The sequence below is a fragment of the Patiria miniata genome, unplaced genomic scaffold (genome assembly GCF_015706575.1).
Source record: "Patiria miniata isolate m_02_andy unplaced genomic scaffold, ASM1570657v1 HiC_scaffold_14, whole genome shotgun sequence".
Taxonomy (NCBI): domain Eukaryota; kingdom Metazoa; phylum Echinodermata; class Asteroidea; order Valvatida; family Asterinidae; genus Patiria; species Patiria miniata.
In genome coordinates this window covers 11,529,043-11,542,172 of record NW_024037052.1, presented here as the reverse complement: position 1 = coordinate 11,542,172, position 13,130 = coordinate 11,529,043, and the positions used below count along the sequence as shown (strand labels likewise).

At 40.4% G+C, this 13,130-nt stretch overlaps 1 protein-coding gene across 2 annotated transcripts; it reads right to left on the bottom strand.

The window, feature by feature from the left end:
- Positions 1-385: 385 nt before the first annotated feature.
- On the bottom strand, positions 386-12,201 carry LOC119722056. 2 transcript variants are annotated; one of them, XM_038192046.1, is made up of 9 exons: positions 12,051-12,201; positions 9,817-9,994; positions 9,033-9,104; positions 8,570-8,609; positions 5,913-5,940; positions 5,211-5,245; positions 2,344-2,710; positions 1,522-1,975; positions 386-609 (listed from the first exon to the last, which is right to left on the bottom strand). In XM_038192046.1, exons 1-7 carry the CDS (start codon positions 12,083-12,085, stop codon positions 2,610-2,612), a joined length of 489 nt encoding a protein of 162 aa, XP_038047974.1. In that variant the 5' UTR covers positions 12,086-12,201; the 3' UTR covers positions 386-609; positions 1,522-1,975; positions 2,344-2,609. The 2 variants fall into 2 exon arrangements, with proteins under 2 accessions (XP_038047974.1, XP_038047975.1); XM_038192047.1 differs by lacking the exons at positions 386-609; positions 1,522-1,975; positions 5,913-5,940 and having other exon boundaries at positions 2,658-2,710.
- Positions 12,202-13,130: the final 929 nt, after the last annotated feature.

The window sequence follows — 13,130 nt, the reverse complement described above, 5'->3', positions numbered from 1 at the left end:
GTGGCCCATGTAGTAAGACAAATGCCAATAACAGACAGGTGTGTGACCAGTCACAGGACCATCACCGTGTGGAACCATGTAGTAAGACATATGCCAAAAACAGACAGGTGTGTGATCAGTCACAGGACCATCACTGTGTGGACCCATGTAGTAAGACATACGCCAATAACAGACAGGTGTGTTACCAGTTACAGGACCATCACTGTGTGGACCCATGTAGTAAGACATATGCCAATAACAGACAAGTGTGTGACCAGTCACAGGACCATCACTGTGTGGACCCATGTAGTAAGACATACGCCAATAACAGACAGGTGTGTGACCAGTCACAGGACCATCACTGTGTGGACCCATGTAGTAAGACATATGCCAATAGGAACCGCTAAACTGTCCCAGGTATTAGTTTATGGCTATGTATTTATGATGTTTTTAAACACAAGAGAATGTGGACATGTATAAACCTGCAACTTTAAATGTATAATGCGCCCCCCCCCCCCACACATACCTCAATTATTCTATGAAAATTAATCTGCAATCTCAATCTGATAACAAAATTATTTTACGTACCTGCATCCTCCTCTTCACTTGATGATTCATCAGCCAAAACACCTTGAAATAGAATAAAAGTTGTCCTTTGGTATTAGTGGCATATAATACCCTTTGAAGGCTCTTATTAAACATAATGTAGGAATAGACAGTGGGCATTGGAAAGAATCATTCGAAGGAAGTAAAATGTGACCTTCTCGTACAAAAGATGATGCACCTTGGTACAGGTTGAATGGAAAAAGGGCCCAAAATGCTGTGGGCTAATTTTTAACTTGATGATTTTTAAATCCAGAACATATTAATATAACTATAATAAAGTATCTTCGACGATTTGTTCAGATATAAGGTCCCTTTGTGGACATTTGCTCTTCTAAAACTGGCACTTTCTCTGTTTTCAAATTTTCAACAGGACATGAACTTCAAAACAGCATTCTTCCCGAAATTATTCCAAGGTAAACACCATACATTTGTGTAGTGGTCTGCCAAATAGTCCAAAGCCCCAATCTACCGGGGGTTATTGGTCCAAAAATAAACTAAGGTTCTTTTATCTGATCATTTGATACAACAGTGTTTAAGGTTCTTTAGTCCTAAATTTCATTACAGTCAAAAGCTTTGGTAGTCCAAATTTAGTCCAATTAATTACCTGAAGGACTGATTGTCCAAATGGAAAACAAGGTTTCTACTGTCCAAAGACTAATTATTCTAAAATGAATTAGGGCCAATAAATAGAAATTTAAAATATCACTTTTTATTGCCTATTCAGATTGTTGAATCTTATCGTCACTCTGGACTACAAACTTTAGTGTCAATTTGGGCTTTTGAACACTTTTGTCATATTTCAAAATGAAACCACAATTTAAAAGGAAATTAACATATTTGCAATAATATGCAAATATCTCAGGTCCATCCATATTCCCAGAAAAGTCCCAGGTCACAGTACGAGAATCCTAATTAATGCACCTAATGGTTCTTTACCTTCCAAATCAATATCATCAAGTTTTCGGCCAGACAGTTTTGCTATCTTGCCTTTGTCTACAGCAAGAAGTAGCTTGCTGACTTTCGCAAGCTCTAGTGTCGACTCGTGTTGGCGGTAGAAGTCCCTGTGGACAGTTATGTCGTGGCACAGGTGCCTTGCTAGCCAGTCGAGCGCATTGCTGTTTAGGTCTAATAATCTGAGACACCGTTGCAACATACTTTCTCAGCTTTGTGCTCGTTTCTGCAGGAGGCTCTTGCAGATTAGCCTGCTTGGCAACAGCAGTTAGGCAATCCCATCCTCTCACTTGTTTCAAGGAGTTTCGGGTGCGAGCAAATATATAGGGATTCGAATTATGCGCCCCAACTGCTTCACGGTTTTCCATCAAGACTTCCACTGGTCAGAAGCACAGGCACTGCGCGACCTCTCTTTCCCCTTATCTGTACCAGGTCGAGTCTGTATACAAATCAAATGGCACCAGAAACAAATCAAATGGCACCAGAAAAAGAATGACTTAGTTGAATGACTAAACAAATATGATACAATAAGCAATACATCCGTTAACTAGAGGATAGTTCCAAATTCTGGTAAACCCAAAGAAACTCTTATCCCCTTCAATACAATGGGATAACATACACATGAATATTGCCAAATTAAACTAAAAATGCCTGAAACATTTAGGTTTAATTCAGCTACTCCCCCAAAAAAGAAACATTCCCATGTTTCAAACTGTCCAATACAATTAATACGTACTGAGCTTTCCCAGGTCAAACCTTTGCAATCAGATTCCTACCGAAGGCCAGTATTAACTTGTCACCCCTTACCACCATGGATATCTGATGATGGACCATTGCCGACAGAACATGCAAAATGGGCATGGCAGGTTATCTGAAGATTGGACCTCTTGACCGAAGGGAGGATTTCTGGCAACGATGATCTGACCCACACCAGATGACAGCACCTCCATATTTATGGTAGAAATTCCCTTTCAAACGGAGCCTCTCAAATTCAACAGTAGGTCGCCTGTTAGTTGACTTGGGCTCCTTGGCCTTGGCATGTTTCACCTCAGACTCATCAGCGTGCATATCTTTCATGTGCCTGGCTGCCTTGGAAACCATACTGCCACAAAAAAGGCATGCTTGCCGCTTCTCGTATATTCTAGCCTGCCCTTCGGTGCCTTGTTGAGCTCATCTATACAAACAACCAACAACAAAAAGCATGAAGTCTTCGGAGTTGTTGTTGTTTATTGTAGTAACAGTGAGACATGTATGTCAATAACAAATGGTTAGTGACCAGTTACAGGACCATCACTGTGTGGACCCATGTAGTAAGACATATGCCAATAACAGACAGGTGTGTGACCAGTCACAGGACCATCACTGTGTGGACCCATGTAGTAAGAAATATGCCAATAACAGACAGGTGTGTGACCAGTCACAGGACCATCACTGTGTGGACCCATGTAGTAAGAAATATGCCAATAACAGACAGGTGTGTGACCAGTCACAGGACCATCACTGTGTGGACCCATGTAGTCAGACATACGCCAATAACAGACAGGTGTGTGACCAGTTACAGGACCATCACTGTGTGGACCCATGTAGTAAGACATATGCCAATAACAGACAGGTGTGTGACCAGTTACTGGACCATCACTGTGTGGACCCATGTAGTAAGACATATGCCAATAACAGACAGGTGTGTGACCAGTTACAGGACCATCACTGTGTGGACCCATGTAGTAAGACAAATGCCAATAACAGACAGGTGTGTGACCAGTTACAGGACCATCACTGTGTGGACCCATGTAGTAAGACATATGCCAATAACAGACAGGTGTGTGATCAGTTACAGGACCATCACTGTGTGGACCCATGTAGTAAGACATATGCCAATAACAGACAGGTGTGTGACCAGTCACAGGACCATCACTGTGTGGACCCATGTAGTAAGACATATGCCAATAACAGACAGGTGTGTGACCAGTCACAGGACCATCACTGTGTGGACCCATGTAGTAAGACATATGCCAATAACAGACAGGTGTGTGACCAGTTACAGGACCAGCACTGTGTGGACCCATGTAGTAAGACATATGCCAATAACAGACAGGTGTGTGACCAGTTACAGGACCAGCACTGTGTGGACCCATGTAGTAAGACATATGCCAATAACAGACAGGTGTGTGACCAGTTACAGGACCATCACTGTGTGGCCCATGTAGTAAGACAAATGCCAATAACAGACAGGTGTGTGACCAGTCACAGGACCATCACCGTGTGGAACCATGTAGTAAGACATATGCCAAAAACAGACAGGTGTGTGATCAGTCACAGGACCATCACTGTGTGGACCCATGTAGTAAGACATACGCCAATAACAGACAGGTGTGTTACCAGTTACAGGACCATCACTGTGTGGACCCATGTAGTAAGACATATGCCAATAACAGACAAGTGTGTGACCAGTCACAGGACCATCACTGTGTGGACCCATGTAGTAAGACATACGCCAATAACAGACAGGTGTGTGACCAGTCACAGGACCATCACTGTGTGGACCCATGTAGTAAGACATATGCCAATAACAGACAGGTGTGTGACCAGTCACAGGACCATCACTGTGTGGACCCATGTAGTAAGACAAACGCCAATAACAGACAGGTGTGTGATCAGTCACAGGACCATCACTGTGTGGACCCATGTAGTAAGACATACGCCAATAACAGACAGGTGTGTGACCAGTCACAGGACCATCACTGTGTGGACCCATGTAGTAAGACATACGCCAATAACAGACAGGTGTGTGATCAGTCACAGGACCATCACTGTGTGGACCCATCTAGTAAGACATATGCCAATAACAGACAGGTGTGTGACCAGTTACAGGACCATCACTGTGTGGACCCATGTAGTAAGACATATGCCAATAACAGACAGGTGTGTGACCAGTTACAGGACCATCACTGTGTGGCCCATGTAGTAAGACAAATGCCAATAACAGACAGGTGTGTGACCAGTCACAGGACCATCACCGTGTGGACCCATGTAGTAAGACAAATGCCAATAACAGACAGGTGTGTGACCAGTTACAGGACCATCATTGTGTGGAACCATGTAGTAAGACATATGCCAATAACAGACAGGTGTGTGATCAGTCACAGGACCATCACTGTGTGGACCCATGTAGTAAGACATATGCCAATAACAGTTTGGAGCGCTTAGCCATAGGGCCTTCACCGTGAAGTTGATCCTGCTTGTGTTACATATAATTCCATTTTTCTTAGATGATCAAGTTAAAAATAATACAAAGGGCTCAATTGCATACTGAAAGAAACCTAGGAATTAGAGTTCGACCGGGTAGTGACGGAAACCTATTATGAATGTCAAAGATAACGTTACATGACAAACAATTAGGGTGAGAGTTAACTGTTTGTTATTCTGTTTTATCTCATTTCTGAGCTAGGGACTTGGTACACTTTGAAGATCCAGTGATAAGTTTCCATTAATCTTAATGCAACATATCTGAAAAAGGACTTCCCTTAACCGAATTATCAGATTGCAGAAGCATGCATTTAGTGTTTTCCTTCATTGTGCAACCATAAGCTGTAACTAGCAAATGCATTTACAGCACAACTCTTTTCAATCAGACCTGACTGTATTATGCAGTTAACAACGTTACAAGCACTAACCTGTTCCTTCAGATTTGGCACTGGTAGACCAGGAGCTGTTGGAGAAATAAATTTGGTAAGTGTTGTCAAAGATGACACTATAAAACAAGAAATTAGATTGTGGGATCAGTTAGCTCTTTAAATTCTAATTTCTAAATATGGTTTCTAAACAGATACACAGTTACAATGTGGAGTGAAAGAAAGGGCACTACAAGTGAAAGGGTATCAAATGCATGCAAGATGAATGCAAGTGGGAAGCAGGCTATGAAAACAGATTCAGGACACGATTGCAACAAGAGGGTGAATTTCCCTCATTTGAGCTCGCTCAAAGCGGGACTTCCATAGCAACATGAGGAATGATTGAGAGGACTTTTTAAAAATCTAAACCCTAAATAGAAGTGATTATTCAGCTTTCTATTGATACCAAGACCAGTTAACGCAATTGTAATGATGGCATTCCTGATTTTGCTGCAGCAGGTCACAAATTATTAGACGAATAAGGACAAAACCGACACTAACAAGATGGACAAGTTAAGTGTCAAATGTTTCAGTGTAAGAGTGGATATATGATACATGTTGATGCTACATTTGGTGGAATGTAAGAGAGACAGCAATCTTAAAGAGAAGAGTGCAAACTATGGAGAGTGCAAACTCTGAAGAGCACAAACTGAGTCTACATGCAGTGCAGGATATGGCATCATGGTGAATATTAAATTCACTTACTGTACAGTTTCTTCACCTATCATTTCAGCTGGAATTGATTACGGTACAAAAATAACACAGAAATGAGAATCAGGATTTATAAAATGCTGCACTATTATTTTCCAAGATGCTTTCTAACTGCATGATTTTTTTCATCACTTACAGTAAGTAGCTGTCCTCAACATGCATAAAGCAAACAAAACTAGAACGGCGAAGCCGCCATGGCTCGCTGTCCAAGGCAGGAAGGGAGGCTGAAGGTAGGGTTGGGGATGGGCATGACGGAAGGGGATCAGGATTCTTGTTGATGTGCCTAGGTGTAGGGGTCAGTTTTTAAATGTCAACATAAAAAGTCAACAGATTACCTAATAAATACATGTGAATATAGGTTAGCCGTCACTGTATTATGGGGGAGTTTTCCATTGTTAGAGTAATTAGGACCCAGTTGTGGATTTTTGCATCCCCATCAGTGTCTTCTGCTCCCCATACTTGTATTACCATGGGAAAACTCTTGTGTAGTCGCCACAAATGCAGAACAAGAATGGGTATACATGTACATGTAGACACAGCACCATCACCACCTCCCCCAAACCTTACCCCATCCCAAAACCTTACCCCATCCCCACCCCCCCCCCTCCCCCACCCAACCCCCTACCCACACCCATTCCATCCTCCCCTAATCATCCCCACCCTATCACCTACACATCCAAACCCCACCCAAACTCCAATCCCTATCTCCTTCCCCCTCCCCTGACCCGTACCCTCCCCAACCCCAACCCCCTACACCCACCTACCCTATCTTCCCCTATCTGTCCTTACCCACTTCTACACATCCCCACCCTAACCCTTACTCGATTCCAATATCCCGCCCACCCCATTCCCCCACCCATACATCCCCACCTGACCCCATGCAACCCCTACTCTGATCCCTATATACTGCCCCCTCCCTTTATCCAACCCCTACAACCCATCCCTACACATCCCCAACCCAACCCCTACTCCGATCCTATATCCCGCCCCCTGCCCAACCCCCTCCTAACCCAACCCCTTCATCCATGCCCATCCTCTCCCTACCTGTCTCCCCCTACCTGTCTCTCCCTACCTGTTCCCACCCCACCCCTACAAATCCCCACCCCACCCAAACCCAGTATTCCAACCCCTCTCCTCTCCCCACCCCACCCCACCCCAACCTGCCCCGCCCCGCCCATCCTAGCTCCCCTACTCATCCTACTCACACAAACCCTAACTCCAACCCTATCCCCCGACCCACCCCACCCCACCCTCCCCTACCCCATCCCTACTCCAACCCCATAAACTAAAAGATCAAACCAGAAGCTCATGCACATCCCCAAAATGCATAGTGTACATGTACATGTTATACCGGTATACACACATGTACATGTTATACCAGTATACGTGTACATGTAACAATTAAAAACTTTAACATTTCCTTGAATTAAAGTTCCTCAATAAAATCATAAAATTTACTGCAATGATATGAACCTAACTGAAGTTATAGGCCTAGAGATGATACCTGACAACTGCATTTAATTTTTTTCCCCAAGTTAACTAGAACCAAAAACTTCAACATTTTTATCTGAACGCGGACGGCCGGACGTCCGGACGGGCGCCCGGACAGACGGACGGAAATTGGTATTACATAGGCTCGCATCTGCTTCGCAGCTCGCCAAAAATGCTACAACTCTCAGAGAGTTTTGGCTGTCATTGGCCCGTGGCCTGTCAACTATTGACCCATTATCTGTCAACTATAACGTACTGAACTTGGAGGTCTGCTTTTGCACAAGGACAATATAAAACACATTCCTTTAAAGAATCACATCCAACACTATGTACCAAGGTTCATTTTTGTTTTACATCTACGGGGTGAGTCAAAAAAAGCGGAACACAAACCCCAAAAATGATATTTCATATTCAAAAAAATATGTAGCACCCAATTAATAATGACTGGAAAGCCAATTTCATAAGCTACTTTTAGATGAAAAAATTACTGAAATTTGTCAATCCGTTTAGGGAATAACACCATTTAAACAAAATGACCCTAAATCCTATCTCGTCCAAAAAATGTGATTTCAAGAATCGTTGTCACAATTCTAAACGTTAAAGGGTCATTGCATTTAAATCGTGATATTCTTTGAACGGATTGAGCAATTTCAATTATTTTTTCCATCTAAAATTAGCTTCTGGATTTGGCTTCCCAGTCGTTATTATTTTTGGTGCTACATATTCGTTTTAAATACAAAATATATTTTCTGGGTTCGGGTTCCGCTTTTTTTGACTCACAAGACTGTATTCAAGGACTGTAAAGACTACTGAGGGAATATTCAAGGGATTTAAGGCAGCAATCAATATTTGTTGTCTTTTGTTCTTTGAAATATTCATGCATTCTAAAAATAGAACACAGCTGCCATAAATGCCTGTTTATTTAATTTTAATATGGCATTTGAGAAAATCATATCACAACAACAAAACACCACTTTTAGAAGAAAAACAAATAACCACTAAATATTGTTCCCTAAATAATGTCTAATACCCCCAGTACATTTAATGTTAATTCCTAAACAATACAAAGTTCTTTTGCAAGTTTTTTTCCTAACAAACAGAACCATATTTTCTTTGGAATAACATGAATGTGAAAACCATCATCATCATCACACAATTACCTGTTGCTATTGAGGTACCTGACATCACATCCTCATGATCCTGAAAAGAAAAGTACAAAGACATTAGACAAAGTTTGCCAGCTTATTTATGTAAGTCATTTCACAAGGAATAAAGAAGAATCACTTCCTAATGTGCAGATCTTAAGTGACAGGCATCTGACCGAAAGACACGGTCTACAGGCCCCAGCAATACTGATGCAAAACAAATGTAAGTTGAAAGGTATAATGACAGTTATGCCCTTCACTGAAGTTCTTAAACGATATAAAAAGCTGAACAAATGATAGGCTAATTTTTCACAGATATCAAAGATGCAGTAGCCCATGTAAATAGAAAAATCAAACCAGGCTTCATGAAAAACTACAAAAAGTGCTGTGAGACAGATGATTTCAGAGCCACAAACTTTTAAAAACTAATTTTCAACCTAAACTTTACTCAGTTTACTTTATTCACAATAAAACATACCTTTATCAACCCACAAAATGTGAGTTGAGGAAAGGGGTCCTCTAGATCTTTGGACTTGGTACTCACAGTTTTCTGTAGATAAAATACATACATGAGCAATCAAGAGATTGTGTGGTGCTCCACTACGAAAAATTAGTCACAGATTTTAACAGTGTTTTATTTTGTAGTGGACATGTGTTACAATACATGTATACAATAAACTGAAAGAATCAAAATGTTATGTTGTCTATTAACCCTAACCTTCCTCAATCCTCCAGGCGTTTTGGAGGATTTGTGAGGATTGAAGCTGAAATGATTTAAGAGGATACATTGCTTTGTCCGCTACCTGGTGCAGGGTGAATAGACTGCATTGCTGGCATACTAGCAGGGCTCAATAGAAGGGATTAGCGAATACAGATACAAGGTATTAAAATAAACGTGAAAAACTCCTCACAGGAATATTCCTATAAAAAAGCCCAAGGGATTAACTTCATGTCAAAGTGGTCTTTTAATGTGAATTTAAGGGATGGGAATGTTCATAGTGTAAACACCTACACATGTACATTTGGTAACATTATAATACCATTACCTTTACTGTTGCCAGGATTTGTTCAAATCTGTTTTTGGCAACAGGGTAACTTTGTCTTTATGAGGAGATGGGGTTTTGCTTCAAACGTTGATATGCTGTTGAAGCCAACTCCATGCCTAATTCAATTCATCTGATATTTGAACAGGCCAAAGAATTGCAAACAAACCTACGTTGTATTGGAAATACGTACAACAAATAAACCAATTAACTTCAAACCTTTCTCCATGGTAGATTGGGGATCCCGTAATCATATCGCAGCTCTGCGCCAATGGGCAGATCTTCTGTGGCAAATAAGCACAGATGGTCATCAACTAACTGGGCTTTGCAGTTAATTTCTCTCCCACACCCATCATTTACCATTCTCCCAAGCCCTCTTGATTTTGTAGCATCCACGCTGAATAAGAAAAATAACAATGATCCTGATTAGGTCAACATTTCTTTGCTCAATTTAAATAATAATAACATTGAAAGAAATGTCCAGATGAACAAAAGCAACAGGCTCTTCAGGTTTGATCTCCATTTTCTACACCCTTGAATGCAAGGTAGGTACATAGCTCATAAGTTGCAACTGTTCAAAATGTACATGTACAGTCTTATTATACAAATATTAAGTGGCTCAAGTGAAATGGGAGGAACATTATCATAAGATGAAATCGAGTGAAATGGAAAAGTCCAGAGTGTTCCGAGCTATAATATTCCTCCCATTTCACAATTTGAAGCCACTCAATATTTGTTTTGTATATAATCGACATACATATCCTTGTCATTTGATTAGTGGAACTCACATCACGTGACATTCGTTATTACTCCCATTCACGTGGGGTCTCAAAAAGTACTATCCGTCCATGGGGAAGTCACCAGGATCATTCTTGTTCCAAGACATGGTATTTGTGTGCAAAGGCATGTTGGTGCGCATGTTCAGCGTAGCGAGTATTGTTCCAAAGAGCCAGCGCTACAGAGTGGGGTTCAAACCTTTTCATGAAGGTGTGGTTTGGAAGAGAGAAATACATTTCCCATCAATTTTGTAGTGAAATAAAAATTCAAATATATTGAATAACAAGGATCTATATGTCATGTATATAAAACAAATATTGAGTGGCTTTAAATTGTGAAATGGGAGGGATTTTATTGCTCTGTAAAATCTGGACTTTTCCAGTTCACTCGGCTTTGCCTCGTGAAATGGAAAGTCCAGATTTAACCTTGCGATAATATTCCTCCTGTTTCACTCTGAGCCACGCAATATTTGTATAATATACCTGACATATAGGTCCTTGTCATTTGATATATTTGAACTTTTATTTCAACATAAAACTGGTGGAAAATGTATTTCTCTCTTCCAAACCACCCCTTCACGAAAATGTTTGAACCCAACTCTGTAGGGCTGGCTCTTTGGAACAATATGCGCTACGCATTTACACACAAATACCGCGTCATGGAACAAGAATGACTCCTAATTGTTGAATAGTATTTCCCATTCCCCATGGGCAAATGGGACTTTTGAGCCCGGCATGAATGGGAGCAATAACGAATGTCACGGGATGTGAGTTCCACTAATCAAATGACAAGGATCTTTATGTCGCTTATATAAACTTTAATAGCTTCAACTCGTTACATTTTATTTAAATCGAGATGACGAGCAAGATGCAGTTTCATAAGTTTGAGAAAAAAAACAGAGAGTTCCCAGTGAAAAAGTCATGAGGTTGAGTCAGATTTGTTATCGAGTTACAACAAATCTAAGTCAGCTCAGCTAATTCAGAATTGATAGGCCAGTGTGACTGCCCATTAGTCTTTTACATTTTCTTTTTACTTAAAGGGCCCATGGAGTGAATATTTCTAAGGAACTTATTTTGTGATACTTTGTAATCTTCTTAAGTTTATGAAATAATTGAAATCCCTTTTTGATTAATTTTACTGAAAATTGCATTTGTTTAAACATTTACAATTTGCCATGCTTTTTCCGAGGAGTGATGGTGCCATGATGTCATTGCAGTAAGATGTTCATTCTTCTGAAATTGTGAACCCGAGAAATCTTGCTCATTGAAAACATTTGTGAAAAAAAGTTTGCTCATTAGCTTACTGCCATGAAATGACACAACAAATCACTAAAAAGAAAGCCAAGTCCACTCTCCATCATCTGTTCTGGTGGTGAGAGGAGTGAGGCTAAACAAAAAATACTTTTGCTTCCGGTTTCCCTACCTACCCTATTCTGACAGCCCCTACCCTAATTTCTTTATGGGAAAAATGAGAAAAAAAAACCCAACCAAAACCATTAATTTCTACGTTTTACCCTTGACTTCACGCAGACGCCTCCATATGATCGTACACACAAACAATATTGGCCAAAAAAAATTCCCTACCTACATTGTACCTACCCTTTTTTCAAATGCCATGCAATCGGAAGCAGAAGTATTTTTTTCCTGTTTTTGGCCTAGTGAATAAGAGATTTTTACCATCGTGTATTTCTCCCATCCTTATAGAAAAACATGAAGTTTCCATCCTTCGTCGCGTAGCTTGCCTCTCTGTGGGTTGCCTCTTTAAGTCCAATGTTTTCACCACAATATTCAAGTAGAAAATCCCCTCTCTTGAATTGTCGATGAGTGAAAACACCTCGTCCTGAAACAAAAGATAAAATAACTTTTTTTTATGCTGTATTGCCTATGTTGTGCTGTTATAAAGATGGCAAGTTTGGGATCAGTTCTGCAAAAGCCTTCCGCACATTAGTTCAGTTCGAGTTCAGCTACCATTAGTGGAGTATTGCCAAATAAGTGGTTGAACTTTTGAACTTTATCTACAGATGTAACATGTTCTAGCTTCTTCTTTTTTGGAAATAAATTTATGAATGGATGCAAATTTGCATGTGACTGATGAAAAAGTTTATTGGAAACAACATATGTCAGTGATTTATTGACTAAAGCGGTAAGACTTTCTCGCCTGGACATTTCTAATTTTTACCTTTTCCCAAGCATCAAATGCAAATTTAGATGAGAAAAATATGTGACACTTTTACATGCATGCAGGTTAAACTTAGAATTTGTTTGGCACATCTCATAGATTTTGAACAAGGGGTGTGAAGTGATGTCCAGGTAAGGCAATCTTTCCAATAATGCTTCATTTTTAAAGTATACATACATACATACATACATACATGTACACGATTGAACATAAATAGCAAAGTGTTTCTTACCAATAGCCTCATTGATGAAATGACATTCCAGTCCTTCTTGGTCAGTTTTAAGTTCAATATGTTTCTGCGCCACTTCCAGTGGTGGAAGGCATTTCTTTGAGCTACGTAAATTCCGATAAGTCATACCTGCTAAACTTCAGAAATAAAAAAAGTTCAAGTTTTTATATAGCCTACTTTGTATTTGGATTCATTAAAATGTATCTTGTCGTAAGTCGTACTTATGTCGAGGACATAACGCATTCAAAACATAGCGGGGGGGGGGGGGGGGGGGGCATTTTCGACATACTATATCCAGTACCCATCCAGTTTTGTACCATTTTCTCTAGTCTTTCAAAAATGAAACTCA

Bases quoted from the DNA above. Each gene is read 5' to 3' on its own strand.
- LOC119722056 (XM_038192046.1), bottom strand. From the start codon at position 12,085: ATGTTTTTCTATAAGGATGGGAGAAATACACGATG. The intron at 8,610-9,032 runs GTATGTTTTATT...TTTTCTTTTCAG, and splicing joins CATTTTGTGGGTTGATAAAG to GATCATGAGGATGTGATGTC. The intron at 5,941-8,569 runs GTAATTGTGTGA...AATCAATTCCAG, and splicing joins AGGTACCTCAATAGCAACAG to CTGAAATGATAGGTGAAGAA.